Source organism: Symphalangus syndactylus, chromosome 19 (assembly GCF_028878055.3).
Source record: "Symphalangus syndactylus isolate Jambi chromosome 19, NHGRI_mSymSyn1-v2.1_pri, whole genome shotgun sequence".
NCBI lineage: Eukaryota > Metazoa > Chordata > Mammalia > Primates > Hylobatidae > Symphalangus > Symphalangus syndactylus.
The window spans coordinates 72,753,431-72,779,584 of NC_072434.2; the positions used below are offsets into that span (position 1 = coordinate 72,753,431).

The 26,154-nt window shown below is 61.3% G+C and overlaps 1 protein-coding gene across 4 annotated transcripts in view; it reads left to right on the top strand.

Annotated features, from left to right (window-relative positions):
* The window catches only part of OBSCN (obscurin, cytoskeletal calmodulin and titin-interacting RhoGEF), a 168,660-nt gene that overhangs the window by 138,496 nt on the left and 4,010 nt on the right, over positions 1–26,154 (top strand). For 3 of the 4 annotated variants that reach the window (XM_055233742.2, XM_055233743.2, XM_055233744.2), the window contains 22 exons: positions 98–265; positions 1,012–1,114; positions 1,514–1,643; positions 3,153–3,264; positions 13,395–13,574; positions 16,393–16,489; positions 16,848–16,972; positions 17,484–17,596; positions 17,811–17,979; positions 18,182–18,263; positions 18,349–18,549; positions 19,254–19,314; positions 19,717–19,794; positions 20,104–20,276; positions 20,520–20,546; positions 21,292–21,444; positions 21,543–21,588; positions 22,028–22,105; positions 22,371–24,390; positions 25,206–25,286; positions 25,591–25,701; positions 25,862–26,029. In XM_055233742.2, coding sequence (XP_055089717.1) covers positions 98–265; positions 1,012–1,114; positions 1,514–1,643; positions 3,153–3,264; positions 13,395–13,574; positions 16,393–16,489; positions 16,848–16,972; positions 17,484–17,596; positions 17,811–17,979; positions 18,182–18,263; positions 18,349–18,549; positions 19,254–19,314; positions 19,717–19,794; positions 20,104–20,276; positions 20,520–20,546; positions 21,292–21,444; positions 21,543–21,588; positions 22,028–22,105; positions 22,371–24,390; positions 25,206–25,286; positions 25,591–25,701; positions 25,862–26,029 — 4,476 coding nt within the window. Of the gene's footprint in view, positions 1–97; positions 266–1,011; positions 1,115–1,513; positions 1,644–3,152; positions 3,265–6,884; positions 6,928–10,393; positions 12,070–13,394; positions 13,575–16,392; positions 16,490–16,847; positions 16,973–17,483; positions 17,597–17,810; positions 17,980–18,181; positions 18,264–18,348; positions 18,550–19,253; positions 19,315–19,716; positions 19,795–20,103; positions 20,277–20,519; positions 20,547–21,291; positions 21,445–21,542; positions 21,589–22,027; positions 22,106–22,370; positions 24,391–25,205; positions 25,287–25,590; positions 25,702–25,861; positions 26,030–26,154 lie in introns of those variants that run through there. The other variant, XM_063613986.1, reaches the window with a different exon arrangement.

Consider the following 26,154-nt stretch of genomic DNA (forward strand, 5'->3'; position numbering starts at 1 on the left):
ATGACTGCAGTCCCCAGGCCAGGCCCAGTTTCTCCCCGCTGATGGGGTGAGCCCTTGGGTCCCCACCTGGGTGATGGTCCCCGCTCGTCCTTTCCAGATGGGAAACCAGTGCAGGTGGACCCCCACCACATCCTCATTGAAGACCCTGATGGCTCGTGTGCCCTCATCCTGGACAGCCTGACCGGTGTGGACTCTGGCCAGTACATGTGCTTCGCAGCCAGCGCCGCTGGCAACTGCAGTACCCTGGGCAAGATCCTGGTGCAAGGTTAGCCCGGAGGCCTTCCTGGGGGAGGAGCCGCCCTGACCCTCCCACCATGGCAGGCTCAGCTGCAGCGGGGTGGTGGGACAGTGGGGTGGACATCCGACCATGTTCTGAGGGGATCACTGGGGGCTCATAGAGGGCACTGGGAGGGGTGGGGATCCTGCAGCCCCTTCCCTGGCATCACCCTCAGCACCATCATGGCATCTGTCTGTCTCTCTGTATGTCTCTGTGTCTGATGCACTGTATCTATCTCTTTCTTTGTCTCTCCCTGTCTGTATGTCTCTATCTCTGTCTTTGTCCTTTGATCTCTGTCTCTGTCACCCTGTCTCTGTATGTCTTTTTCTGTCTCTGTCCATCTCTATGTGTCTCTCTGTCTCTCTATCTTTCTGTCTCTCTGTTTCTCCATCTCTGTCTCTCTGTCTGTTTCTTTATCTCTGTCTCCGTGTCTATGTCTCTGTCTCTTTCTGTCTCTATCTCTGTCTCAATTTCTCTTTCTCTGTCTGTTTTTCCATCTCTATCTGTCTCTTTGTCTCTATCTCTCTATATTTCTGTCTCTATCTCTATTATTTCTGTCTCTCCATCTCTGTATCTTTATCTCTGTCTCTCTGTTTCTCCATCTCTATCTTTCTGTCTCTGTGTCTCTTTCTTTGTAAGTCTTTCTATCTCTGTCTGTATGTCTGTCATTGTCTCTCTGTCTCTAATGTTTCTATCTGTCTCTCTCTCTGTCTCTTCCCTCCACAACCCCACAGTCCCACCACGGTTCGTGAACAAGATCCGGGCCTCGCCCTTTGTGGAGGGAGAGGACGCCCAGTTCACCTGCACCATTGAAGGCGCCCCGTACCCGCAGATCAGGTGAGGCCCAGGCCTGCCTGGGGATGGGGCATGAGGGGGTTGGCTCCTACCTGGAGCATGGGGCACGGGCCATGTGTTCCCGTGCCAGGGTGGGCTAGACATGGCCACTGGCCTTCAGCTGAGAATGGGCTTCGTGGGGCTCTGGTTCATTCTGGATGTGCGGCCCCCCTCAGCCGGGAGGACGCGGCCAGGCTGTGTCTTGGCTTCTGGAAGGGTGGGCTCTCTGAGGACCCCTGGGGTCTGAGGGCAGGGCAGCCGGGTAGTGAGCACAGGTAGCACAGCTGGGCGTGGCCCTGAGGTAGGACATAGGAGGATGTTGCCAGCGGGGTAGAGCATGGCCCTACCTCACGTCCTGCCTCACGTGAGTCCTGCCTCACGTGCCCTCCGGGTGGATTCCAGGTGGTACAAGGACGGGGCCCTGCTGACCCCTGGCAGCAAGTTCCAGACACTGAGTGAGCCTCGCAGCGGCCTGCTAGTGCTGGTGATCCGGGTGGCCGGCAAGGAGGACCTGGGGCTCTACGAGTGTGAGGTGAGGGGTGCAGGAATGGGGACTGGCCTTGGGGCCCGGGCCATCCTTGCCAGCCGTCCTCTGGGGTCTGATCGTGGAGGGGCTTAAGAGCCCAGGCCCTGTCTGTCCTCCAGGTGGAGGGCACTCGGCAGAGACCAGGGGACACCATACCCACTGCTACACTCTTCCTTGATGACAGGCCAGAGGCCACCATGCCACTGTCACCCCCCCATCACAGGCTAGGGGCCACCAGGCCACTGTCACCCCCCCCACCACAGGCAGGGGGCCACCATGCCACTGTCACTGTTATCCCTGGCCACACCACTGCCCCATGCCCTGGCCTTATTCTTCCTCTGCCCCGAAGCCTCTTCTCTGCTCCCATGTCAATCTGGACACCTTCCTTGGCTTCCCTGGCCATTTCAAGGATGCCGCTTGGTTTTTGCCTTTGCGGGGCCCGGTGTAGCCTCATGAATTTTGTCATTCATGTCAAATGGAGTGTCAGTCATCCAGTGTAGCCTGGCCCTGCTCAGGTACCTTTTACCTGTGGAGATGTCCAGCCTACGGGTGGACAGAGCTTCCTTCTGCTCCAGCCACTTTGTCTGCAGGGCCAGGGCAAGGGCTGCTCAGGGTGGGGCCCAGTCGCAGTCCTCCGGTCCTTCAAAGCCTGCAGTGGTCGTGGTGACTGTGTGCCAACTGTGAGTGCCCCAGGCTCCAGGCGCTGGCCTGTGTCCAGCTCCTCCAGGGGCACTTGTCCGGCCACCACCTCCCACCGTGTGGCTGCTGCTGTGAGCCTGTGGGGAGGCTGCCCCACACCACTCTGGCTGGGGAAGCCAGAGACCCAAGTGAGTTCTTGATTTGCACTGTCTAATACCATCACTAGCCACACATGGGGATTTAAATTTAAATTTAAATCAACTAAAGTTAAATCCAAAGCTAGGTGCTGTGGCTCACGCCAGTAATCTCAACAATTTGGGAAGCCAAGGCAGGAAAATAGCTTGAGCCCTGGAGTTTGAGACCAGCCTGGGCAACATATTGAAACCCTGTCTCTGGAAAAACAAACAAACAAACAAAAAAAAACTAAAAAATTAGCTAGGCACAGTGGTGCACACTTGTGGTCCCAATTACTCAGAAGGTTGAGGTGGGAGGACCCCTTGAGCCCGGGAGGTGAAGGCTGCAGTGAGTTGAGATCGTGCCATTGCACTCCAGCCTGGGTCACAGAGCGAGACCCAGCTTTAAAAAATACATAAAATGAAGTTCAGTTCAGTTAAAGATTCAGTTCCCTGGCTACTCTGGCCCCATGTCCCATGCTCACAGCTGCACGTGGACAGGGCAGACGGAGAGCATCCTCATCACTGCAGGGGGCCCTAAGGCCGTGTGGGTCCCCCAGGGATGCTGTGGCGGGGCTGGGGCCCTTCCCTTTGTGGGAGACACACCAGGATGGGGGCTGCCTATGCTCCCAACATGGCCACAAGGAGAGGGCCCTACCCATGGGGAGCCTTGGGCTCTGAGCCGGCCCTGCCGTCCTTGCAGCTGGTGAACCGGCTGGGCTCTGCGCGGTCTAGTGCGGAGCTGCACATTCAGAGCCCCACGCTGCAGGCCCGGGAGCAGTGCCACAGGGAGCAGCTCGTGGCTGCAGTGGAAGGTAAGTCCCAACCCTGTCCTCCCCACCAAGGTGGCTCCCCATGGCCCAGACCCAGGCTGGACCCTCACAGGCCTGGCCGTGTCCAGGAGGACAAGACTCTCACCCTTCCCAGTCAGGGTCTGCTGCCTGGAGGACCCTGGAGGAGGGGCTGGGCTGGCATCGTGGGGCAGGGAGAGCCACAGATGGGAGACGAGGAGGCTGCTGCGGGCCAGGCACAGGTCCCAGCCCCCGGCTGGAGGCAGCACCTGTGTGGGCTGGTGGAGGGTAGCCCCTGAGCCCAGAGCCTGGGTGGAGGCTGGAGAGGCCACTCTGGGTGGGCGGGGTTCCCAAAGCCCTGCTGCATTCCGGAGAGGGGAAGCCTGTGCACAGAGGCCAGGCCTACACCCAGGGCAGCTCGCCGGTGGCAGACAGGAGGCAGTGGGCAGACAGGAGGCAGTGGGCAGACAGGAGGCAGTGGGCAGAAGGAGGCAGTGGGCAGACAGGAGGCAGTGGGCAGACAGGAGGCAGTGGGCAGACAGGAGGCAGTGGGCAGGAGGCAGTGGGCAGAAGGAGGCAGTGGGCAGACAGGAGGCAGTGGGCAGACAGGAGGCAGTGGGCAGACAGGAGGCAGTAGGCAGGAGGAGGCAGTGGGCAGGAGGAGGCAGTGGGCAGACAGGAGGCAGTGGGCAGGAGGAGGCAGTGGGCAGAAGGAGGCAGTGGGCAGACAGGAGGCAGTGGGCAGACAGGAGGCAGTGGGCAGACAGGAGGCAGTGGGCAGGAGGAGGCAGTGGGCAGGAGGAGGCAGTGGGCAGGAGGAGACAGTGGGCAGACAGGAGGCAGTGGGCAGGAGGCAGTGGGCAGAAGGAGGCAGTGGGCAGAAGGAGGCAGTGGGCAGAAGGAGGCAGTGGGCAGACAGGAGGCAGTGGGCAGAAGGAGGCAGTGGGCAGAAGGAGGCAGTGGGCAGAAGGCAGTGGGGAGGTCGCAGCAAGAACAGTAAGAAGGACGTCTCTGCAGAGGCCAGACTGCTGGACCCCAGCTTGGGTCCCAGGAGAAGGGGCAAGTGTCAGGGGCCTGGCCCCTCTATTCAGGGTAGGGCTGGCTGTGGAAATACCTGGCCTGGTCTGGGGCTGCTCCTGGGGTCCTGGGAGGGCCTTGGGCTGCAGAATGACTTCACTAGGGATGAAAGGTAAGGGGTGGAGGGAGAGGTGGGGCACATCACCTCATTCCTCCAGGCTCCCGGATGCTTTGTTCAGGGCAGGGGCGGCCAGGATAGGAAGAGGGTCATCGGGCATCCGTCTTGGGCTCCCAGTTGGAGCTGCCTGTCTGGACAGGCTTTGAGTATTCCATCCCTGGAGACATGCAAGTGGAGGCTGGTCCAACACCTGGCAGAGCTGCAGCTGCCACTGTGGGATGGGTTGGAGTACGTGTCCTCCAAGTCTTAAACATTGGCTCCTGCAAGCCCACCTCAACTGTCTCTCCCAGTGCCCAGTGTCTGAAAGTCAGTTGCCCATCTGGACCCCACAGAGCTGGGCCATCTTTGATACCCTCCATGACCCTCAGGGAGACCCCTCCCTTGCCGGGCAGAGGTCCTTGTTCCTCAGCCCACACAGTGCCACTGGCACTGGCCAACCCCCGACTGTGAGTGCCCCATGTCTGACGTGTCTCTGGGGGCCCTGTGACCTCCGTCAGCCCCACAACTGGTGGCCACAGCACCACACAGAACTGCGTCTGGAGCTGCCAGCACCTCAGCCTCCCACGAGTCTCGTGTCTCATGGCCAGGGAGGTGCCCAGCTGGGAAACCCAGGGCTGCCTCTTGCTGGTGATAGAAGCGTCCTCCACAGTCGTTCACCTGGCTGTCACAACAAGTCTCTCTCTGGGTCTGGAGGAGGGGGTGGCAGGGGAGAGAGGCCACCAGTGCTGGACAGGGTGTCAGCGCCTCAGCGAGGTGAGAACGCAGGTCCTTGAAGAGCCTGGAGCTGGAGCCAACGCCTCCCCGCTTCTAACTCCTATCCTGCTGCTTCATCTTTAACCCAGCAGCTCTGCATCCTGAACAGGCCCTGGCAGGCCTCTGCGGGGTGGGCGCTGCCCCCTCACTTATGAATCACGCTGTGCACGGCTGCACCCCTCCTGTAGTCGCAAATACTCACTCTGGCCCACAGCCGATCAGGTGACAGTTTAGGTCCATGAATGAAGGTGCCAGAGAGTGTATGGGCCCAGAGGTGCCTGGCTGTCAGCCCCAAGTGCAGGGAGGATGAGTGGGGAGGCCCCGGGTTTTCCCCATCACTCTGTGCAGTTCCCATCACTGGCCTGCAGGTGGTGGACACATTGGCTTTCTCTGGGGTCAGCTTAGTCAAAACACACAGAGCCTTTTGGTTGGATCTCATTCTCTCCTCACATGGGCTCTCCTCTCTCCAGGGGGAGCCTGTGAAATACACACCTACACATATGTATACATGTGCATGCACACACATATGCATGCACATACATCTGTGCACATACACACATTTGCACGTGTGTGCACAGAAATGCACAGTACGTGTGGCTCCCAAGTGCACATATAGACGCAGGTAATCCCTGAAATTCACGTGCTGCTCATCTGAGACAGGTGTAAAGCCTTTCTCCACATGGCCGTCTAGCAAAGCAGATGGTGTCCCACCCCCTGACCCAGAGCTGTGAGGCCATGTGCCCCAGGCCACGTCACTTGACTTCTGGGCCTCCTGCTCGTTTTTTTCCCTCAGGGTGCTGGGGAGGGTCACTGAGATGTGAAGGTGCTGGTGGCCCGTGGACTGCCCGCTGGCCAGCTGGCTAGGGCTGGGAGGGGGCCATCTTTGTGCCCTGATGATTCTGCCCGGGAGCTGCAGGGGAGGAGTCCTTGAGGTGACTGGAAGGAGGAGCTGCCTGATCCCAGATGCATCCCATCCAATCGCCGGAACCACAGGCCCCATCCTGCTGGCTCTGGAGAGGGAGGCAGCTAGCAAAACCTGGAGAGACTATGGAGTGTGTGGACTGAGGATGCTCCTATAGGGAGATTTGGGCTGACGCTCACTCGGAGCTCAGCACCCTGCCCGGGCATCCCCTGGGGCTGTTCTTGGTAGGATTTCCGTGGCTTTGTGCCACAAAGCTCAGTTGTGCCACTTTCAGGATTTCAGAGTCCCTCTCTCCTGAGGATTTTTTGTAACAGAGTCCCCAGCTGCCTCAGCCTCAGTGTGGCCGCTGGATCCCTGTGCAGCCACAGGCCATTTATTCCCTTCTAGGATTCGGTTTCTATGTCTGAGAAGTGGGATTATAGGTCTGACAAATTCATGGGGCTCCCTTGGCACATGGGTTGAAGGAGAAGCTGGGATTTCTGTGCAGGGAGCATAGGTAGGGTCCTCATTCTCCCCCCAGCCCCTGCAAGACCCTTGAGAGGGACAGTAGGTCCTGCCTTCACGAGGGGACACATTGTCCTCAGCCCTCACTCCGCAGCCACTCAGGACAGGCACCCTCACCTCCATGTCAGAGGCCAGGGAACTGGGGCTCTGAGTAGACAGCCTGCCCAGGGGCAGCTTAGCAGGTGACTACAATGCTGTGCCACTCAGATAGCTCAGCCTCCAGCACTGGCTGGTCTGTAACCCTCGCTATTCCGACTGTTTTCTTTGTAGTCACTGAGCAAGAGACTAAAGTCCCCAAGAAAACCGTCATCATGTAAGTGCAGGCGTGTTCCTAACCTTCCTTCTGACTGCAGTGCCTCCTGCATGCCACTGACCTGCCTGGATCCTGCCTGTGTGGCCCAGCCACCTGCTTGCTGCCTGTCTGCTCACATAACATGCACCCTCTGCCAGCACCTTACAGGTACTTGCAGTTACCTTGCATAGGCACCTTCCCCTGGGGCCTCGATTACCTCCACACTTCACAGCTCTCTCTTCCAGGGCCTCAGTACACTCCGTGGTCCCACTGTTTCAGCAGAGTAGACTTATTCCACACACTTCACAGTGGTTCATCCAGGGGTTCATCAGGAGCTAGGCCTGAGAGCTGCTTTCCTCAGTGGGCCAGAGACAGAATTCTAATCCTCAGCACCCTGGGATTTACAACAGTGTTGTCCAACAGAACTTTCTGTGGTAACAGAAATGTTCTATATCGGCCAGGCGCAGTGGCGCAGGCCTGTAATCACAGCACTTTGGGAGGCCAAGGCGAGTGGATCACCTGAGGTCAGGAGTTCAAGACCAGCCTGGCCAACATGGTGAAACCCCATCTCTGCTAAAAATACAAAAATTAGCCGGGTGTAGTGGCGGGCCCCTGTGTTCCCAGCCACTCGGGAGGCTGAGGCAGGAGAATTGCTTGAACCCGGAAGGCAGAGGTTGCAGTGAGCCAAGATCGCGCCACTGCACTCCAGCCTGGGTAATAGAGCAAGCTCTGTCTCAAAAAAAAACAAAAAGAAATGTTCTATATCTCCCCTGTCCACCACAGTAGCCACTAGCCACTTGCGTCTGTTGAAGCATCTGGAATGTTGTCCAGTGTGATTGAAGGACAAATTTTAAATTTTAATTTTTGTTCATTTAATTTACATAGTGCACTCATAGTGGACAGCACAGCCTTAGGGCCCTTAGAGGTCCCCAAGCCCGATTTTCACATTTGGACGATGGGGAAACAAGTTCAGGGAAGAGAGGAGGTTAGCTCTGGGTGGCTAATGACTGGAAGCCAGTGGAGATCCTACTTCCCCAGTGCCACGCCCACCGTCCCTTTCTTCATCCTTCAGTGCCTCAAGGATTTAGGAAAATCACACATGCTGCTGCTGATGAGGTAACACAAGAGGACCAGAACTGGGTGAACCCATAAATGTAGGGTTGGTTTTGACCTGAATAATCTGAGAGGACTTCCAATAGAAGGCGTGTGCAGGTTGGAGTGATGGAAGAGCTTCCAAAAGCCAGGAGGCAGGAAAGACTGTGGTTTCCTAAGGCCAGATGGCTGAGAAGCTCCAGGATGGGAAAACTCTTAGTTCTCAGGGGCCTACAGCCTCCTAAAGAGGCCTTCAGTTGGCCGTATTGTGGGAAAATCCCACTGCCAGACATTTGTTGAGATCCTGGGTTAACCCTTCCTTGGCTTTCTCCCTCCTCCCCTAAAGCAAGTGGCTCCTATGATGCCACCGCACAATAGATGGGGCTACCTGGATGCTGGTGAGCACCCCACTCCTGGAGGTATGCAACGGTGCCAGAGCCTCATATAGATTAGGTCTACGTTTTGTCCCTTTGGGAGCACTATTATTATCTACATTTTATGGATAAGAAAATGGAGGAGCAGAGATGGAGCCAGAATGCCCCACTGGCAAAGCTTCAGAGGCCACTCATGCCTAGGGAAGGGAGGACCAGGTGATTTACAAGCATACAAGTCCAGTCTGTTCCAGGCTTAGGAAGGTGGCAACCCTCACTCTGCAAAGAATAATTTACCCACTCAGCTTGAGGAATGGAGGGAGCCAACTGCACAGGCATAGCACTGAACCCGAGGGTGGACCACACAGGGAGAGGCACCGGGGAGGCAGTAGACCTGAGAAGGAAACAGGGCTTGGAGACATGCATATGCATGCACATGCATATGCTGTGCATATGCACATGCATATGCTGTGCTTGCAGTGTCAGTGCAGGATGCCCATGTGTCCTTGTGGGGGTGGCAGTGAGTCCAGCATTTGGGGGATATTTAGGAGTCCCAATCCACCTGTGGGGCTGCACTCAACTTACTACCCTGCATCAGCAGGTCAGGCAACATGAGGTGAGCAGATGGGGTCCGGCCCAGGCTCTCAGCAACAAGCCTACTGCCCTAGAGCCTGGGTGTGAGGCAGGAAATCAGCCCTGTGGGCACAAGTGGGCCACATCTCTGGGCCTCAGCTTCCCCTTCGGTTAAGTGGAATATATCACTCCCTCCTTAATAGCTGAGGGCTGGAGGAGGCAGGACCTGTCATTGCTGTGCACCCCAAGGGGTGGTCACACATCTCTGGGCTCATCCCTGGGAGCAACTGCTTCCAGATGGAGCCCTGAGTTAGACGAAAGCAAAACTAAACGAGAGAAAGACAGTACCTTGGACAAAGCAGACAGCTGGCAGGAGCTCACTTGGTGACAACTTTGTCGCCTCATACATGCCACATCCCTTGTCTTGAGCCTGAGGGAAGTGCAGGGCTGAGGGCAAAATGAGTAACAGGCAGGGAACTGGTATGTGTTGTGTGTTACTCAGCACAGTCTGCTTCCCTACCTGTTAACTCAGTTTGCTCTCAGTGCTCAGCAAGGTCAGGGGCATTGGGCACTAGAGGACCTGGGCTGACTGCTATGCTTCTCCCTCTTGGCCCCAGGCAGATTTTGAGCCTCTTTGACCCTCTCTGTCCCCTATAAAGTGGGATCAGACCCTCTCCCAGGTTACTGCAGAGTCAGACAAGACAGCTTGCAAAGTTCCCAGCCAGTGCCCCAAGCACAGCCACATACAGCCGACCTTGCATTCTGCCTCCATCACTCCTCCCCAGTCCCATTTTGGGAGATGGAGCCAGGCAGGAGGAGGGGCTTGTCTGACGTCACACGGCTCTTGATGGCCAAGCCAAGTCTGGGGCCACGTATCCAGCCAGGTTTCTCCCTTGGCCTGCCTAGAGCCTTTCTGGGCCTCACACTTTCAGACCCGAAGGCCAGGAGAACAGGTCTGAGCTCAGCCCCCACCCCACCCCCGTGGCATGAGCTGTCCAGCCCGTCCCTGGCTGAGGATTTTCAGGGTGTGCAGGCCCTGCCCTCTGAGAGTTGGCCACGCACCATCCCCCATGATACAAAGCACAAAGCCTGCTGGTGGGATGGACCTGGAGGGGAGACTGGCACCGGAGCCACTGCAATCAGGATGTGACCCGGTTTTTGGAGGCGCTTGCCTATGCAGTGCGGCACGGGCCTCCCCACGTACCTCACCTCTTGTTTTCAGATCTGCACACCAGAGACTGAGGTTGGCCACATGGGACCTTGTGCTTTGTTTCTCTGGTTCTGTGGCAGGGGGTGGGGGACTCTGCAGGTTGGGCTCACATGCATGTGTAAGAGTTCTTTGTGCACTCTCACCGCTCGCTTGCTGGTACAATAACCTGAGCTCTCACGCTGCCCTGGCAATCCTGGGCACTGTGCCCATCTTTTCTCGGGCCCTCTCCTCCCTCCCCCAGAGAAGAGACCATCACCACTGTGGTGAAGAGCCCACGTGGCCAACGACAGTCCCCCAGCAAGTCCCCCTCCCGTTCACCTTCCCGCTGCTCTGCCAGCCCGCTGAGGCCCGGCCTACTGGCCCCCAACCTGCTGTACCTGCCAGGGGCTGGCCAGCCCCGCAGGCCCGAGGCAGAACCAGGCCAGAAGCCCGTGGTGCCCACACTGTATGTGACGGAGGCTGAGGCTCACTCTCCAGCTCTGCCCGGACTCTCGGGGCCCCAGCCCAAGTGGGTGGAGGTGGAGGAGACCATTGAAGTCCGGGTGAAGAAGATGGGCCCGCCGGGTGAGTCTCCCACAGAGGTGCCCAGGAGCTCATCGGGGCATCTCTTTACACTGCCTGGTGCGACCCCCGGAGGGGACCCCAATTCCAACAACTCCAACAACAAGCTGCTGGCCCAGGAGGCCTGGGCCCAGGGCACAGCCATGGTCAGTGTCAGAGAGCCCCTCGTCTTCCACGTGGATAACAGAGGCAGTGTGGACTGGGCTGCTTCTGGCATGGGCAGCCTGGAGCTGGGGGAGACTGGCGTCACCCTGGAGGAGGAGTGCACCATGGAGGAGGCGGGAGAGGAAGAGGGGGAAGACGGAGACGCCTTTGTGACGGAGGAGTCCCAGGACACACACAGCCTTGGGGATCGTGACCCCAAGATCCTCACGCACAACGGCCGTGTGCTGACACTGGCTGACCTGGAGGATTACGTGCCTGGGGAAGGGGAGACCTTCCACTGTGGTGGCCCTGGGCCCGGCACCCCTGATGACCCTCCCTGCGAGGTCTCGGTGATCCAAAGAGAGATTGGGGAGCCCACGGTGGGGCAGCCTGTGCTGCTCAGCGTGGGGCATGCACTGGGTCCCCGAGGCCCTCTCGGCCTCTTTAGGCCTGAGCCCCGTGGGGTGTCACCACTGGGACCCCAGGTCTGTAGCCTTGAGGGCACCTCCTTCCTCTTGCGGGAGGCCCCGGCTCGGCCTGTGGGCAATGCTCCCTGGACGCAGTCTTTCTGCACCCGCATCCGGCGTTCTGCGGACAGTGGCCAGAGCAGCTTCACCACAGAGCTTTCCACCCAGACCGTCAACTTTGGGACAGTGGGGGAGACGGTCACCCTTCACATCTGCCCAGACAGGGATGGAGATGAGGCAGCACAGCCCTGATGCTGCTGCCATGGTGGCTTGGGGCAGCAGGGAGAAAGGAGTGTCCTTGAGGCCTAGGACGCTGCCCGGCCTCAGCAGCAGCCCCTGGGAGCCTCCTGAGGGCCTCCCTGTCCCTGGCCCCGGGCCCTTCTTACCTCACTCAGCTTCAGCCAGGAAGACTGGGTGGTGCTTGCAATGTTGGAATGACCAGCTCAAAGACCTCAGCTCTGGGCTGTTTCCTGTCAGCCTGGCAGGAGCCTCGGGACTGTGGACGAAGGAAGTGGCCTTGGGCATTTGTCCCGTTCCCACATGGGCCTGGTCCATCCCTCCTGGCCGCAGCCACAGCTGCTAGGCCTGGCATGGCCTTGCCTCTCCTGCAGTATTGGTGACTGAGACCCTTGGGTGGCGCTTCCCAGCTCTGCAGGCCCTCCTGGCCTTCTCTGCAGGGTGGACACAGGGTCTGTATGTGGGCAGCAGCCCGTCTCTCGGCAAGAATAAAGCAGCTTCCTGCGCACCTCTCTGACTCTCCTTGCCTCTCCACTGGGCAGCCCTGGGTCCCCTCCACCTGCAGCCCTCAGGGGAGCCCCTACCCTCATCTGCCCTTGACTGTGAGGTCCCCTGGCTGGCCACTGCCTGTGGAGTCCCGGCCTACCCTGGGGTCCCTGAGTGGACTTGCGGCAGCTGGTTCCCATCATGGAGGGGCCACTCACAGGGGCACATGGCATGGCCAGAACAGCCAGTCATGCTCCTTCCTTGCATGCGGGGTGCAGGCAGGCCTTCCCCAGCCCTGGGCAGCTGGGACTGTTGTCATGGCAGACGTGGGGATGTGGTGACCCTGTGGGGCTCAGGATCTCAGCATCAGGGGTCAACTTCATTGTCTCTGGCTGGACGATCCCAGCACCATTAGAGGAAAACCCGAAGCCCTCCAGCCCCGAGGCTGGTCCAGGGGTCCTGCTGACTGCCTTGGAGTGAGGAGGGTGGAGAGGAGGGTGCCCTGGCAGTGTAGAGAGCAGCCCGGGTCTCCTCTCCAGGCTGGCGACTGGGGATGCAGCAGGGGCTCTCAGCAAGGGCTTGAAGACACAAACAAGGCGGGAGGGTTGGGGCAGGTGACCTGCTGGACCTGCATGTGAGGTGCCTGGCTGATGGCCAGGTGGACAGGGAGGCTGCTGAGGGGGAGCTGCCAGTGGGGACCATGCCCAGCAGGGCTCTGCAGGAGTCTCTTGCAGCCAGCAAGGGGCCAAGTGGGAGGGCCGGGGCCGGGGTTGCAGGCGGAGGGGAGGGCAGGTTTGGGTCACAGGTGGAGGAGAGAAAGACGCCTGACAGGCGGGTGCAGGCAGGGGCTGCCCTGGGAGGGAGGGCCCATCCCCAGGGAGGGGTCCACGGTCATGTCCGCCTGGACACTCACTGAACCCAAGCTTCCTCTGGTTCTCGCCTTGGCACCAGGCTGTGCCCAGATTTGAGGAGAGGCCAGCCCTGGTGGGGGTGGTTGCGATCAGTGGCAGAGCCAGGGCCTGGGGCGGGTATCCAGGCCCGGCTGCTCCCTGGAGGTGGTGACACTCTCCCGAAGTTTCCGGGGGAGGAAGAGCCTGAGCTCCAGGGGGTCTAGGAGGAGGAAGTGCCTGCCTGCAGCATGGGTCTGTGGTTTTTTCCTCTCTCTGTCCCAGGCTTCCACCTCCAGGCAGCCTCCTGAGAGGGGAGTGGGTGGGGAGAAGCCCAGTGTCGGCCCACCTAGGTAGTCTCTGAGGAGGGGGACGGGGTTCCTGGAGACCCCTCCGCAGCCTGCAGCTATACCAGACCCCTGGGCCTCACCCCCTCTGCACTCATCTGCCCCTTCTACAGACACCACCCTGGAGCGAGCAGACCAGGAGATCACATCCGTCCTGGAGAGACTGCTGGACCCTAAGGCGCCAGGCCCCTCCACAGGTGACCTCACTGGCCCCGGCCCCTGCCCCGGGGGGGGACCTGCACTCCAGGAAACCGGCTCCCAGCCCCCAGTCACCGGAACTTCGGAGGCACCTGGTGAGGCCCAGACGCATGCTGATCACAAAGACCCCCAGGGATTGACCCCAACTCTGGCTGTGCAACATGAGGGGTGCCCATCCCATGGGCATTAACTGGCCGGGCCCCAGTGACCCCGATTTGGAATCCCAGTGGCTCCATGCACTGGGGGTCCTGGGCAAAGCCTACCTCTTGCTTGGCCTCAGTTTCCCCATCTGAATCTGGCACAGAATGGGTTCTGGAAGGTTCCTCCTGCTCTGAATCTGTTCCAGGAGCCAGAGGCTTCCCATGGTTGGCCTGTGATGGCCAATTCAGGTGCCCTGTGCTCCTCAGTGGACAGGGAGGAGGGAGAGCAGGGGGTGAGAAAGGAGAGGAGAGGGGAGAAGTAAGAGGGAGAGGAGGAGGGGAACAAAGGGGGAAGAAGACAGAGAAGGAGGAGGAGGTGGAGGAGGGAGGGGCAGAAGCAGCCAGTACCCCAGACAGACCAGACCAGACTGGCTGCTACAAGAGCCAGCTTTGCGGGTCACTCAAGCCCTTTCCCCCAGGTGTTATGATCACCTAAGCCCCTTCCCGCAGGTGTTGGGGGTCTCCTGTTATGAAGCACTTTAACGGCTTCTTCTTTTTTTGTCTTTGGAACGGGGTCTCACTCTGTCACCTAGGCTGGAGAGCAGTGTGCAGGGATGCGACCACAGCTCACTGCAGCCTCAACCTCCTGGGTTTAAGCGATTCTCTCACCTCAGCCTCCCGAGTAGCTGGGACTACAGGTGCATGGCACCATGCCCGGCTAATTGTTTTATTTTTGGGTAGAGATGGGGTATTGCTGTGTTGCCCAGGCTACTCTCAAACTCCTGGGCTCAAGCCATTCTCCTGCCTCAGCTTCCCAAAGTGCTGGGATTACAAGTGTGAGCCTGGCCGCCAACCTGCTCGAGCCCTGGCCTCTCTCCAGCCCAGTCCTCAGGTCCCCGATCAAGGACCTTTTCCTAAAGGGACAGATGGTGCATCTGGGGAAACTGAGGCCTGGGTTGGGGGAATCTCATCCCAGGCCCTGCTGCTCACTGCAGATGGATGGGGGGCCTGGAGTCAGGCGTCCAGACAGCCATGAGGACGGGGCTGGAGCGAGGCCAGAGCTGGGGCAGGATGGCAGCCAGGCTCCTCCCCTGCCCTGTCCAGCATCCTCTGCATCCTGCTTGTGTGGGCTTCTTGGGTCCATGCCCTTCTCCTTCTCCTTGTTTGGCCCAGACCCTGCCTTGGTTATCTTCACACAAAGGACCATCATGGCCTTGCGTCCTGTGTGCCTACCCACTCTGGTCACCCCACCTCATCTTGCAGGGCCTTCCCTGATGCACCCTCCCCAGCCACCCCTATCTGGTCCCATCACTTTGGAGAAAGGCCATCAGACTGGAGCCAAGCACATGAGACCTCCAGGGCACAGTGCCCTCCCCAAGGACTGCACGGGACAGCCCCCCACCATAGTCTCACGCTTAATTCCCTGAACACATGCTCCAGCCAGCGTTTCCAACAGTCCCACAGTCCCTGTGCTGCTTCTGTGGCCTCCCACAGGGCCAGGGGGCATAGGGTTCGGGGCAAGCAGGCGGCCTTCCCCCATGAGATGAGAGGGCCAGCCCCTCGGGTCTGCTTCCCAACAGGCACGGAAGCCCCCAGGCCTTCAATGAGCTCAGGCTCCTCCCTCTAGCTGCCTGGGCACCCTGGGGCCACCTAGGGCCAAGGGGCATCACTCTAGGCCCCACCTTGGTGTACCTTTGCTCCATGCGCCTATCACAGGGCTGGCTGGGTGCAGGGCCTGGCCCAGGAGAAGGGGCACAGCATCCCTGTCACCCTGGGAAGTGGTCTCTTCTCATTCTTCTGGCCTGTCACCCTTCCCCCCGCAGTGATCAAAGGCTGGTGTCTGCAAGGGAAGGACAGGTTGAGGCTGGGGTGGAGGTCTGGGAGGACTGGCCCTGGCCCTCACTCTCACTCTGCCTCGTGGGTGGAGTGCACCCCGCCACATCCAATGGGCTGTGTGCCAGGGCCACAGTGGCTGAGCAGACTAACCTGCCCCAGGTGCTGCTTGGCCCGTCCTGGGCAGATCTCGGGCTTCTTCGCAGGCCTGATGCTCATTCACTCTGCCCGATGCCTCTGCAGAGTGGGCATGGGTTGGCCTGCTCTGGTCATGACCCCACCCGCCCTGCCTGTGGCGGGCACCCTTCCCACTCGTCCACCTGCTTGAAGCTGACGTGTACCCAACTCCTACAGCCACCTGCCCTGCCTGCGCTGCCTGTGCCACCGGCCGGGGCTGTCCCAAGCCCCACTCCTCTACCCAGTCTGCCCTGGGTCTCTCCTGTCCTCTCCTCGCAGCTGGGTGGAGCGGCATCAAGGGCCCTACCTGTGACCTCTGGGCAGCCCCATGGGGTGACACCCTGGCCCTCTGGATCCTGCCCACCATCGCTTGCATGCTAGGAACTTTTGAATGCTCCTGGCACGCACAGTGCTGAGACAGAGCTGCCTGTCCTGTCTGGCTGTCAGAGAGTGTTCTAGAGGAGCAGAGGCCACTGCACCCAGTTGTCAGCCTGGCGGGTGGGCAGGGGAGCCTCGGGGCTGGTGGTGCCAAGCTGGATATGGAGGGTGCTTGGGACCTGGGCTCTGCAAGGTGGCTAACTGCACATGCTTGAGCTGTGGGCTGGGGACTGGGTTTGGGGCCCAGGGCCTTGCCAGGATCTCATCCATGGCCCAGGGCCCCCGGAGCCCAAAGCTCTGCCTTGGCTTGCCTAGCGTGGGAACGTGGGGACCTGTTGCGGGTACCACCTGGGCTCCATCTTATGAGGCCCTCGTCTCCCAGCAGCCGTGCCCCCGAAGGTGCCACAGCCCCTCCTCCACGAAGGCCCAGAGCAGGAGCCGGAGGCCATCGCCAGAGCCCAGGAATGGACTGTGCCCATTCGGTAACCTCCCCAGACTGCTGGGTCCTGCAGTGGGGGCCAACCCCCAGGGAACATCCCAGGGCAGGCAGGGCAGGGCACGAGTTACCGCGGTGGCCTTACAGCCCTCACTCCACTCCTTGACAGCAGCCACCCCGGGCAGAGCAGGGCGGGGAGGAGAGACCACCCTTGGGAAGAGAGGTGTTGGGGGGCCCCCTCCATACTAAGGGTTGGGCCCCCGTCTGTACACCTCATCCCAGAGAGGCTTTGCTGCAGCCTCTTCCAAGTAGTGGTGAGCAGGGATCCCCTATCTCATCGGGAGGCTTGGCTGCTCAGAACGTGTGGGGGCCCAGCAGAGCCTCACCCCACTTCCTAACCCCAGGATGGAGGGTGCAGCCTGGCCCAGGGCAGGCACAGGGGAGCTGCTCTGGGACTTCCACAGCCACGTGGTCACGGAGACCACGCAGAGGACCTACACATACCAGGCCATCGACACACACACCGCACGTACGGGGTTGGGCCCAGCGGGGTTATGAGTGTGATCCCCATGCCGCCTGCCCAGGGCTGGGGGGCCTTTGCACATCTGCAAAGGCCACCCAGCCTGTCCCAGCCCTGCCCCAGCCTGGGACCCCCACATTCTACTCACTGTGTCCCCTCAGAGGGGCCAGAACCCTCCATTGGGGAGAGGCAAGTGGCGGTGAACTTGGTGTCCATAGGACCCTGTCCCTGAGAGCGGCAGCCAAGTTAGTGAGCTCCACTGGCCCCCACCAACTCCTGATCACCTGGCCAGCTGAGGTCAGAGTGGGAGCGGCAGTGGTTCCATTGAAGGAGCACCCCTAACTGTCAGAAACCTGGGCGGTCAGGATGGGGTGCTGTTGCTTGGGCTGTGGGGAGCGTTCAGTTGCCCACAGTGTATCTCAGGGTCTCACCAACCACCCAGGCATGGTGGGCTGTGGCTGGCACCCAGGGGTGTGTGGCTGGGGAGGTGGTCTCCATGGTTCCCTCCCTGCCCTCCCAGGGCCCCCATCCATGCAGGTAACCATTGAGGATGTGCAGGCACAGACAGGTGGAACGGCCCAATTCAAGGCTATCATTGAGGGCGACCCACAGCCCTTGGTGACCTGGTACAAGGTAGGCACGCAGGTCCAAGTGGGTGAGATTCGGGGACGGGCCCGGGAGCTGGGGGGCCCATGGGAGATGGGTGCAGTCCACACCGTGCACTTCCCCCACATCCCCCCACAGACTGGACACACAGCAGGTGTCAGAAGCACTGCTCAGTGAAGGGTGGGGTGACGGGGTCCCCCAGAGTGGGCTGATAGCAGCCCTGCCGGTCCTATGCCTCCAGGACAGCATCCAGCTGGTGGACAGTACGCAGCTTAGCCAGCAGCAAGAAGGCACCACATACTCCCTGGTGCTGAGGCATGTGTCCTCGAAGGATGCCGGTGTTTACACCTGCCTGGCCCAAAACGCTGGTGGCCAGGTGCTCTGCAAGGCAGAGCTGTTGGTACTTGGGGGTGAGTTGGTCGACCCCTCCTGGGCCCCAGGCTCTGCAGCCAGGCTGGCCGGGTATAGGTCTTGGCTCCATGGGGCAACCCCTCTTCCCATGGTGGTACCTGGGTGGGTGTGGTACCTGTGTGGGTGTGGTTCCATAGTCTTGGGTTCCGTGGGGATCGGGGTGGTCACCTTTGCCCATATCAGCTGCTTCCCACTCCTTAGGGGACAATGAGCCAGACTCAGAGAAGCAAAGCCACCGGAGGAAGCTGCACTCCTTCTATGAGGTCAAGGAGGAGATTGGAAGGTAGCACCCAGCCCCCTTTCCCCTGGACTGCCGGATGGCTCCTTTCCCCAGGCCACCTGGGCTCCCCTCACTCCCTCCTTCCTAGGGGCGTGTTTGGCTTTGTGAAAAGAGTGCAGCACAAAGGAAACAAGATCTTGTGCGCTGCCAAGTTCATCCCCCTACGGAGCAGAACTCGGGCCCAGGCATACAGGGAGCGAGACATCCTGGCTGCGCTGAGCCACCCGCTGGTCACGGGGCTGCTGGACCAGTTTGAGACCCGCAAGACCCTCATCCTCATCCTGGAGCTGTATCCTGCCCTCAGCCCCTGAGATGGCTTGAGGAGGGGCAGGCAGGGCCAGGCCGGGGCTCAGAGGAGCCATGTGCACAGTGTCCCCTGCCTGGCTGGGTAGTGGCGACAGCCACCCAGCCAGGAATTTGGGTGGGGAGTCTTCTGTTCCACCGGGCAGTGACTGGAGTCCCCAGTGGGTACTGGTGGCTAGCTGGCCCTGATGACCTGATGCCCTCAGCAGGGATGGCGGGGGTCTGCTCCCACTCTGTAGAGGGCCTCTGAGAGAGAAAGGAGCTGCCTGGCCTGGCTACTCTGGGGCTCACCCTGCCACCCCCGTGGCCCTGTCTTGGGAGTCTCCTCTGGTGCTCTTGACAGGGCTTCAGCTGGACACATGGCCCCCTGCCCCAAGTCGGCGTCCTCTTTGCAGGGAGAGGGTGCTGGATGGGCTTTCTATAGAGGGGACAGGATGCCCCCTCACCGTGCCACTGCAGTGAGTGGCCTCGGTCCCCAGGGTCAGCCTGCAGCCCCTCCCTCTCCTCAGAGCTGGGTGCCATCTGGGGTTCTGAGGGGTCCCTGCTCCACCCTCAACCCTGAGCATCACCCCCTGCTGCCCCCAGAGATCAGATGTGCCCACAGTCCTGGCCGCCTCATTGTGAGTGTGGGTTTCTGGGGGCAGGCAGGTCTCAGCCTCCCAAACCTCGTTTTCCTTGATGGGATCCCAGGTGCTCGTCTGAGGAGCTGCTGGACCGCCTGTTCCGGAAGGGCATGGTGACAGAGGCCGAGGTGACTGGGCCGCCGCCCGCCACTGCCCCAGCCACGCGCCCTGCCCCAGACCCTGCTCAGATATCGGGCCCCTGCAGATACAGTCCCAGCCACAGCCCTCTCTAGCTCAGGGGCCTCTGGGGCTCCCCAGGGCCTCCAGGGCGTGTTGACCCCTTGTCGGGCTCTACACAGCCTGCCACCCCACCTCACCTGGCCAGCTGACCAGCCCTGCCTGCCCCTCCCCCACTGAGGTTCACAAGTCCATCGTGTCCACCCCACCTTTGAGGGATCTCCTGGCTTAGGGGCACACAGGGCCCAGGAGGGCTTTGCATTATCAGCTGCTGAAGCCAGGAGGAGGCTGGGCTTGAAGTGGAGAGGGAGGCTGGGGCTGGGCTCCCGCCTGAACAGCAGCCCTTGCCGCAGGTCAAGGTCTACATCCAGCAGCTGGTGGAGGGGCTGCACTACCTGCACAGCCGTGGCGTTCTCCACCTGGACATAAAGGTTCGTATGTCCTCACCCCTGCGCCCCAGAGCCTGGGGCCTACAGGCCAGGTGGGGCAGGCTCACCACTCCCAGCCTCATTGAGAGGACTTGCTTGCCTCCAGGGACAGGGAGCTCACCACCTCCAGGCAGCCCTTTCAGGTGGGGCATGGCTCCGGTGGAGCAGAGACTGTCCCCAAATGGCTGCGCCGGGTGCTCCCCACTGCCCCACCCTGCCCCCGGGCCTCTGGGTGTCCCCACCAGGTCCATCAGCTCCAGGAGTCACCCCCTTAGGGCACGGCTCTCACCCACTCCCAACTCTCCCCAACAGCCCTCTAACATCCTGATGGTGCATCCTGCCCGGGAAGACATTAAAATCTGCGACTTCGGCTTTGCCCAGAACATCACCCCAGCAGAGCTGCAGTTCAGCCAGTATGGCTCCCCTGAGTTCGTCTCCCCCGAGATCATCCAGCAGAACCCTGTGAGCGAGGCCTCCGACATCTGGTGAGTGGGTGGCTGGACCAACAGGTCTGGGTCTGTTGGCCAACTTCTCCAGGAAGCCAGTTCCCACAGATGGCTGGGCCCTCTCCTCTGCCCCGGGGAGGCAGCAGGCAGCCTACTGGTCAGCCAAAGGGTCCTCCCTGAACCTGTCTCCTCCTGCAGCCCTGGGCTCCCCCCTTCCCTGTGTGTGTGCCTCTTACCTGAGGGCCAGGCCTGGGGTGACGCACAGTGTGTTTTGTCTTGCAGGGCCATGGGTGTCATCTCCTACCTCAGGTGAGCAGATCCCTGCCCCATCAGCTGCCTCCTCCAAAGCTGACCTGAGACCCCTCCCTTGTAGGCCCACCGAGGGCATGTGCACTGCTGGCTGCTCCCCAGATCAGAAACCCGAGACCCAAGGGGCTACTATCTTGGGAACAGGCGGTCAGCCAACCCTGATAAGAGGTTCCTGCCCAGAGTGTCTCACAAACACCCTGTCATCAGAGGGCTGTGCTGGGTCACGAGGCAGCCAAACCACTGCCCTGCAGGACTGGGGGTTGTCCAGCAGCCACTCATAACAGCCACTGCTGCCCTGAGAATGGTGGTGGTATAGACTAAACCTGGACCTCCTCAGCAGGCTGATCTTGATCCCTGCCCCACACTAAGCCTGGATCCCCATTTCAGACTAAGGCTGATGCCACCCAGGCTGATTCTAGATGCCTGACCCAGCCTGAGCCTGGATCCTCATCTTAGACTAAGGCTGGTGCCTACCCAGGCTGACCCTACATCCCTGCCCCAGCCTGAGCCTGGATCCCTACCTCAGACTAAGCTGGTGCCCACTCAAGTTGACCCTAGATCCCTTCTGCTACTTGAGCCCAGATACCCCAGGCTCGGTCTGGGTCCCTGTTCCAAGCTGAGCCTGGATCTCGCTGGGCAAATCAGAGAAACCTGCTGGGATTCTCAGAGCTAGATGGGAGTAGGACTAAGAGCCCATCTGCAGTCAGGGCCTCACCTGAGGGCTGCACCCTCCCTCTGCCTTCAGCCTGACCTGCTCGTCCCCATTTGCCGGCGAGAGTGACCGTGCCACCCTCCTGAATGTCCTGGAGGGGCGTGTGTCATGGAGCAACCCCATGGCTGCCCACCTCAGCGAAGACGCCAAAGACTTCATCAAGGCTACGCTGCAGAGAGCCCCTCAGTGAGTGCACCCTCAGGCTTCTCCTGCCTGGGGCCAGTCAGCCCTGCCCGGGGGGCAGCTGACCACCTGGCCCCTCCTGAGCCTTCCTCTCCCTGCAGGGCCCGGCCTAGTGCAGCCCAGTGCCTCTCCCACCCCTGGTTCCTGGTGAGTATCGGGGTCAGCCCTACGCTATGCAGGGGCAGCCTGAGGCCAACAGGGGCAGGGCCTCTGGGCAACAGGGCGTGTGAGCACAGAACTGTGGCTGTGGCCCGGCCTCTGCCCAGCCCAGAGGATGTTTGTTCCTATGCATTAGTGAGAGGGCTGTGGGAACCTCAGGCTGGAACCACATTTCAGTGCCCCAGCCCCCAACCCCCAGCAGGAGGCAGGGAGAACTGCAAGGAGCTCAGGGACAGGGGTCGCTGTCACCTCTGACCTCTGGCCTTTACCATCTGTCCCACCTGGACATCTTGGGTGAGGGCTGTGGTGTCCTGGATCTAGGGAATCCCAAGGCTGGGGCTGCCCAGAAGGGCTTCCATCATGGGAGGGGCCCCTATCAGGGCACCATGGTCTCCCTGCCATGTGGCTGCCCACCTTGGTCTCCCAGAAATCCATGCCTGCGGAGGAGGCCCACTTCATCAACACCAAGCAGCTCAAGTTCCTCCTGGCCCGAAGTCGCTGGCAGGTGAGCCGTGACCATCTGAGTAGGGACCAGTGAAGGGGAAACTGAGGCCCCACAGGGCCAGCTGCGCACCTAGGAGTGCAGGGAAGCGGGGCTGGGCTCCTTTGAGCATGCTGAAAGGAGACGGGAGTCATCTGCTGGGCACAGCGGGGGTGGGTGCACACAGTCCCACAGGGCAGGAGGGCGGAATGACTGCACCCTGGGGGCAGAGGACCCCAGAGCTCCTGGGTCTCCCCACCTGATGCCTGCTGCCCCCATGCGGTTCCAGCGTTCCCTGATGAGCTACAAGTCCATCCTGGTGATGCGCTCCATCCCTGAGCTGCTGCGGGGCCCGCCCGACAGCCCCTCCCTCGGCGTGGCCCGGCACCTCTGCAGGGACACTGGTGGCTCCTCCAGTTCCTCCTCCTCTTCTGACAATGAGCTCGCCCCATTTGCCCGGGCTAAGTCACTGCCACCCTCCCCGGTGACACATTCGCCACTGCTGCACCCCCGGGGCTTCCTGCGGCCCTCGGCCAGCCTGCCTGAGGAGGCCGAGGCCAGTGAGCGCTCCACCGAGGCCCCAGCTCTGCCTGCATCTCCCGAGGGTGCTGGGCCACCGGCCGCCCAAGGCTGCGTGCCCCGGCACAGCGTCATCCGCAGTCTGTTCTACCAGCAGGAGGGTGAGAGCCCTGAAAGCGGGGCCCTGGCCCTGGGGAGCAGGCGGCACCCGGCCCGGCGGCGGCACCTGCTGAAGGGCGGGTACATTGCGGGGGCGCTGCCTGGCCTGCGCGAGCCACTGATGGAGCACCGTGTGCTGGAGGAGGAGGCCGCCAGGGAGGAGCAGGCCACCCTCCTGGCCAAAGCCCCCTCCTCCGAGACCGCCCTCCGGCTGCCTGCCTCTGGCACCCACTTGGCCCCTGGCCGCAGCCACTCCCTGGAACATGACCCTCCAGGCACCCCCCGCCCCTCCCCGGAGGCCTGCTGTGAGGCACAGCGACTGCCTTCAGCCCCTTGTGGGGGGGCCCCTATCAGGGACAGGGGGCACCCTCAGGGCTCCAAGCAGCTTCCATCCAGTGGTGGCCACCCAGGCACTGCTCAGCCAGAGAGACCATCCCCGGACAGCCCTTGGGGGCAGCCAGCCCCTTTCTGTTGCCCCAAGCAGGGTTCTGCCCCCCAGGAGGGCTGCAGCCCCCAACCAGCAGTTGCCCCATGCCCTCCTGGCTCCCTCCCTCCAGGATCTTGCAAAGAGGCCCCCTTAGTACCCTCAAGCCCCTTCTTGGGACAGCCCCAGGCACCCCCTGCCCCTGCCAAAGCAAGCCCCCCACTAGACTCTAAGATGGGGCCTGGAGACATCTCTCTTCCTGGGAGGCCAAAACCCGGCCCCTGCAGTTCCCCAGGGTCAGCCTCCCAGGCGACCTCTTCCCAAGTGAGCTCCCTCAGAGTGGGCTCCTCCTGGGTGGGCACAGAGCCTGGCCCCTCCCTGGACGCTGAGGGCTGGTCCCAGGAGGCTGAGGATCTGTCCGACTCCACACCCACCCTGCAGCGGCCTCAGGAACAGGCGACCACGCGGAAGTTCTCCCTGGGGTGTCGTGGGGGCTACGCAGGCGTGGCTGGCTATGGCACCTTTGCCTTTGGTGGAGATGCGGGGGGCATGCTGGGGCAGGGGCCCATGTGGGCCAGGATAGCCTGGGCTGTGTCCCAGTCGTCGGAGGAGCAGGAGGAGGCCAGGGCTGAGAGCCCGCTGCCCCAGGTCAGTGCAAGTCCTGTGCCTGAGGTCGGCAGGGCTCCCTCCAGGACCTCTCCAGAGCCCACCCCATGGGAAGATGTCGGGCAGGTCTCCCTGGTGCAGATCCGGGACCTGTCAGGTGATGCGGAGGCGGCTGACACAATATCCCTGGACATTTCTGAGGTGGACCCCGCCTACCTCAACCTCTCAGACCTGTACGACATCAAGTACCTCCCATTCGAGTTTATGATCTTCAGGAAAGTCCCCAAGCCTGCTCAGCCAGAGCTGCCCTCCCCCATGGCTGAGGAGGAGCTGGACGAGTTCCCAGAGCCCACGTGGCCCTGGCCAGGTGAACTGGGCCCCCACGCAGGCCTGGAGATCACAGAGGAGCCAGAGGACATGGACGCACTGCTGGCGGAGGCTGCCGTGGGCAGGAAGCGCAAGTGGTCCTCGCCGTCACGCAGCCTCTTCCACTTCCCTGGGAGGCACCTGCCACTGGACGAGCCCGCAGAGCTGGGGCTGCGTGAGAGAGTGAAGGCCTCCGTGGAGCACATCTCCCGGATACTGAAGGGCAGGCCGGAAGGTGAACCCCCACCCCATCCCAGGCATCCTGCACGTCCAGGGGCCGCCATTCGTACCTAAGGTTACTGCACTCCAGGTGATGGCAGGAGGCTCCCAGGGCCCCCCCGCCGGTGTCCAGATGCTGCCCACACCTCCTGTCCCTGCCTCAGGCCTCTGAATCTTGGGGTCACCTCTCCAGCCCTGACAACCCTCCCCACAGGGCAGCTGAGACCCAGCCCTGGGACCTAACATAGCTGTGGAGGTCTGGGGAGGCTGTAGGTGGTATGCCCCTGGGGAAAGCATTTGAAGGGGTCAGAGTCTTCCTGAACCATAATCCTCCTTTACCCCAGAGTCCTCCCGACCAGCCCCAGACCCTCCCTGACCCCAGACACCCCAACGCTGCACTCTCCCAACCCAAGATCCTGCCTGACTGCAGACCCTCCTAACCCCAGATCCTCATGAGTCCTCCTTGACCCCACAGTCCTCTCTGACCCCAGACCCTCCCTTACCCCAGACCCTCCCCAACTCCATACTCTACGTGACCCCAGACCCTCCTGACCTCAGGCCCTCCCTGACCCCAAAACCCTTCACAACCCCATAGTCCTCCCTGGCCCTGGACCCTGTTGACCCCGTGCCTGGAGGTGGGAAGGGTGCTTGGTCTTCGTGTTTCCTCTGTCCTCTGTGGCCTGGAAGTCTGGGGAGTGGGCAGCGGGCCGGCCGACCCCAATTTCTTCCTGTCCCAGCTGCTCCGGGTCCTTGCAGCCAGAGGCGGCTGGTGCTACCCAGAGGGGCCAGGCCTCCTGACCATGACCTTCATTGGCCCCCTTCCTCCTGCAGGTCTGGAGAAGGAGGGGCCCCCCAGGAAGAAGCCAGGCCTTGCTTCCTTCCGGCTCTCAGGTCTGAAGAGCTGGGACCGAGGTGAGCAGGCCCAACAGAGACCAGGCCCCACTGTCTTTCAGGGTCCCACCAGCGTGGCCAGACTGGTGGGAAGCAAGCTTGCACTCACAGGGGTGCGGGAACAGATGAGGGGTCCTGGTGGGTGTGGTGAACTGAGCAGTCCTGGAGGACTTCCTGGAGGAAGTGGTGGTGGTGCAGATGGGCCAGGCTGGGGAGTTGGGGGTGGTGGGGCAGGGCTCCCCCTGGTGTTCCCACTGCAGGGTCCAGGCCATGCTCTGGGGCCTGGAGGTCATCCCTGAAGGCTGACCTCACGCTCCCTCCTCAGCACCGACATTCCTAAGGGAGCTCTCAGATGAGACTGTGGTCCTGGGACAGTCAGTGACACTGGCCTGCCAGGTGTCAGCCCAGCCAGCTGCCCAGGCCACCTGGAGCAAAGGTAAGAAGCTGTCCCAGGGGCTGGGGGCTGGGTGAAATCGGGTGAGTGGCCATCCTGTGAGCTGGCCCCACAGGATGCCTCGCAGTCCGGAGGGCAACTGAGGCCCAGGGAGAGGTGTGAGGCCTGGCTGTGGCATGAGGCTTGCTCTGTCCTTTTGCAGACGGAGCCCCCCTGGAGAGCAGCAGCCGTGTCCTCATCTCCACCACCCTCAAGAACTTCCAGCTTCTGACCATCCTGGTGGTGGTGGCTGAGGATCTGGGTGTGTACACCTGCAGCGTGAGCAATGCGCTGGGGACAGCGACCACTACGGGCGTCCTCCGGAAGGCAGGTGCGTGGGCCACACTGGGGGTCCCGCCAGGCCAGGGAGGCTGGGCTGGGGCTGCTGGGAAGCCTCATCCTGCGTGGAATGCTTCCGGGCCCGTGCATTGGCCGCCGAGGCATCTGCTCCCTGAC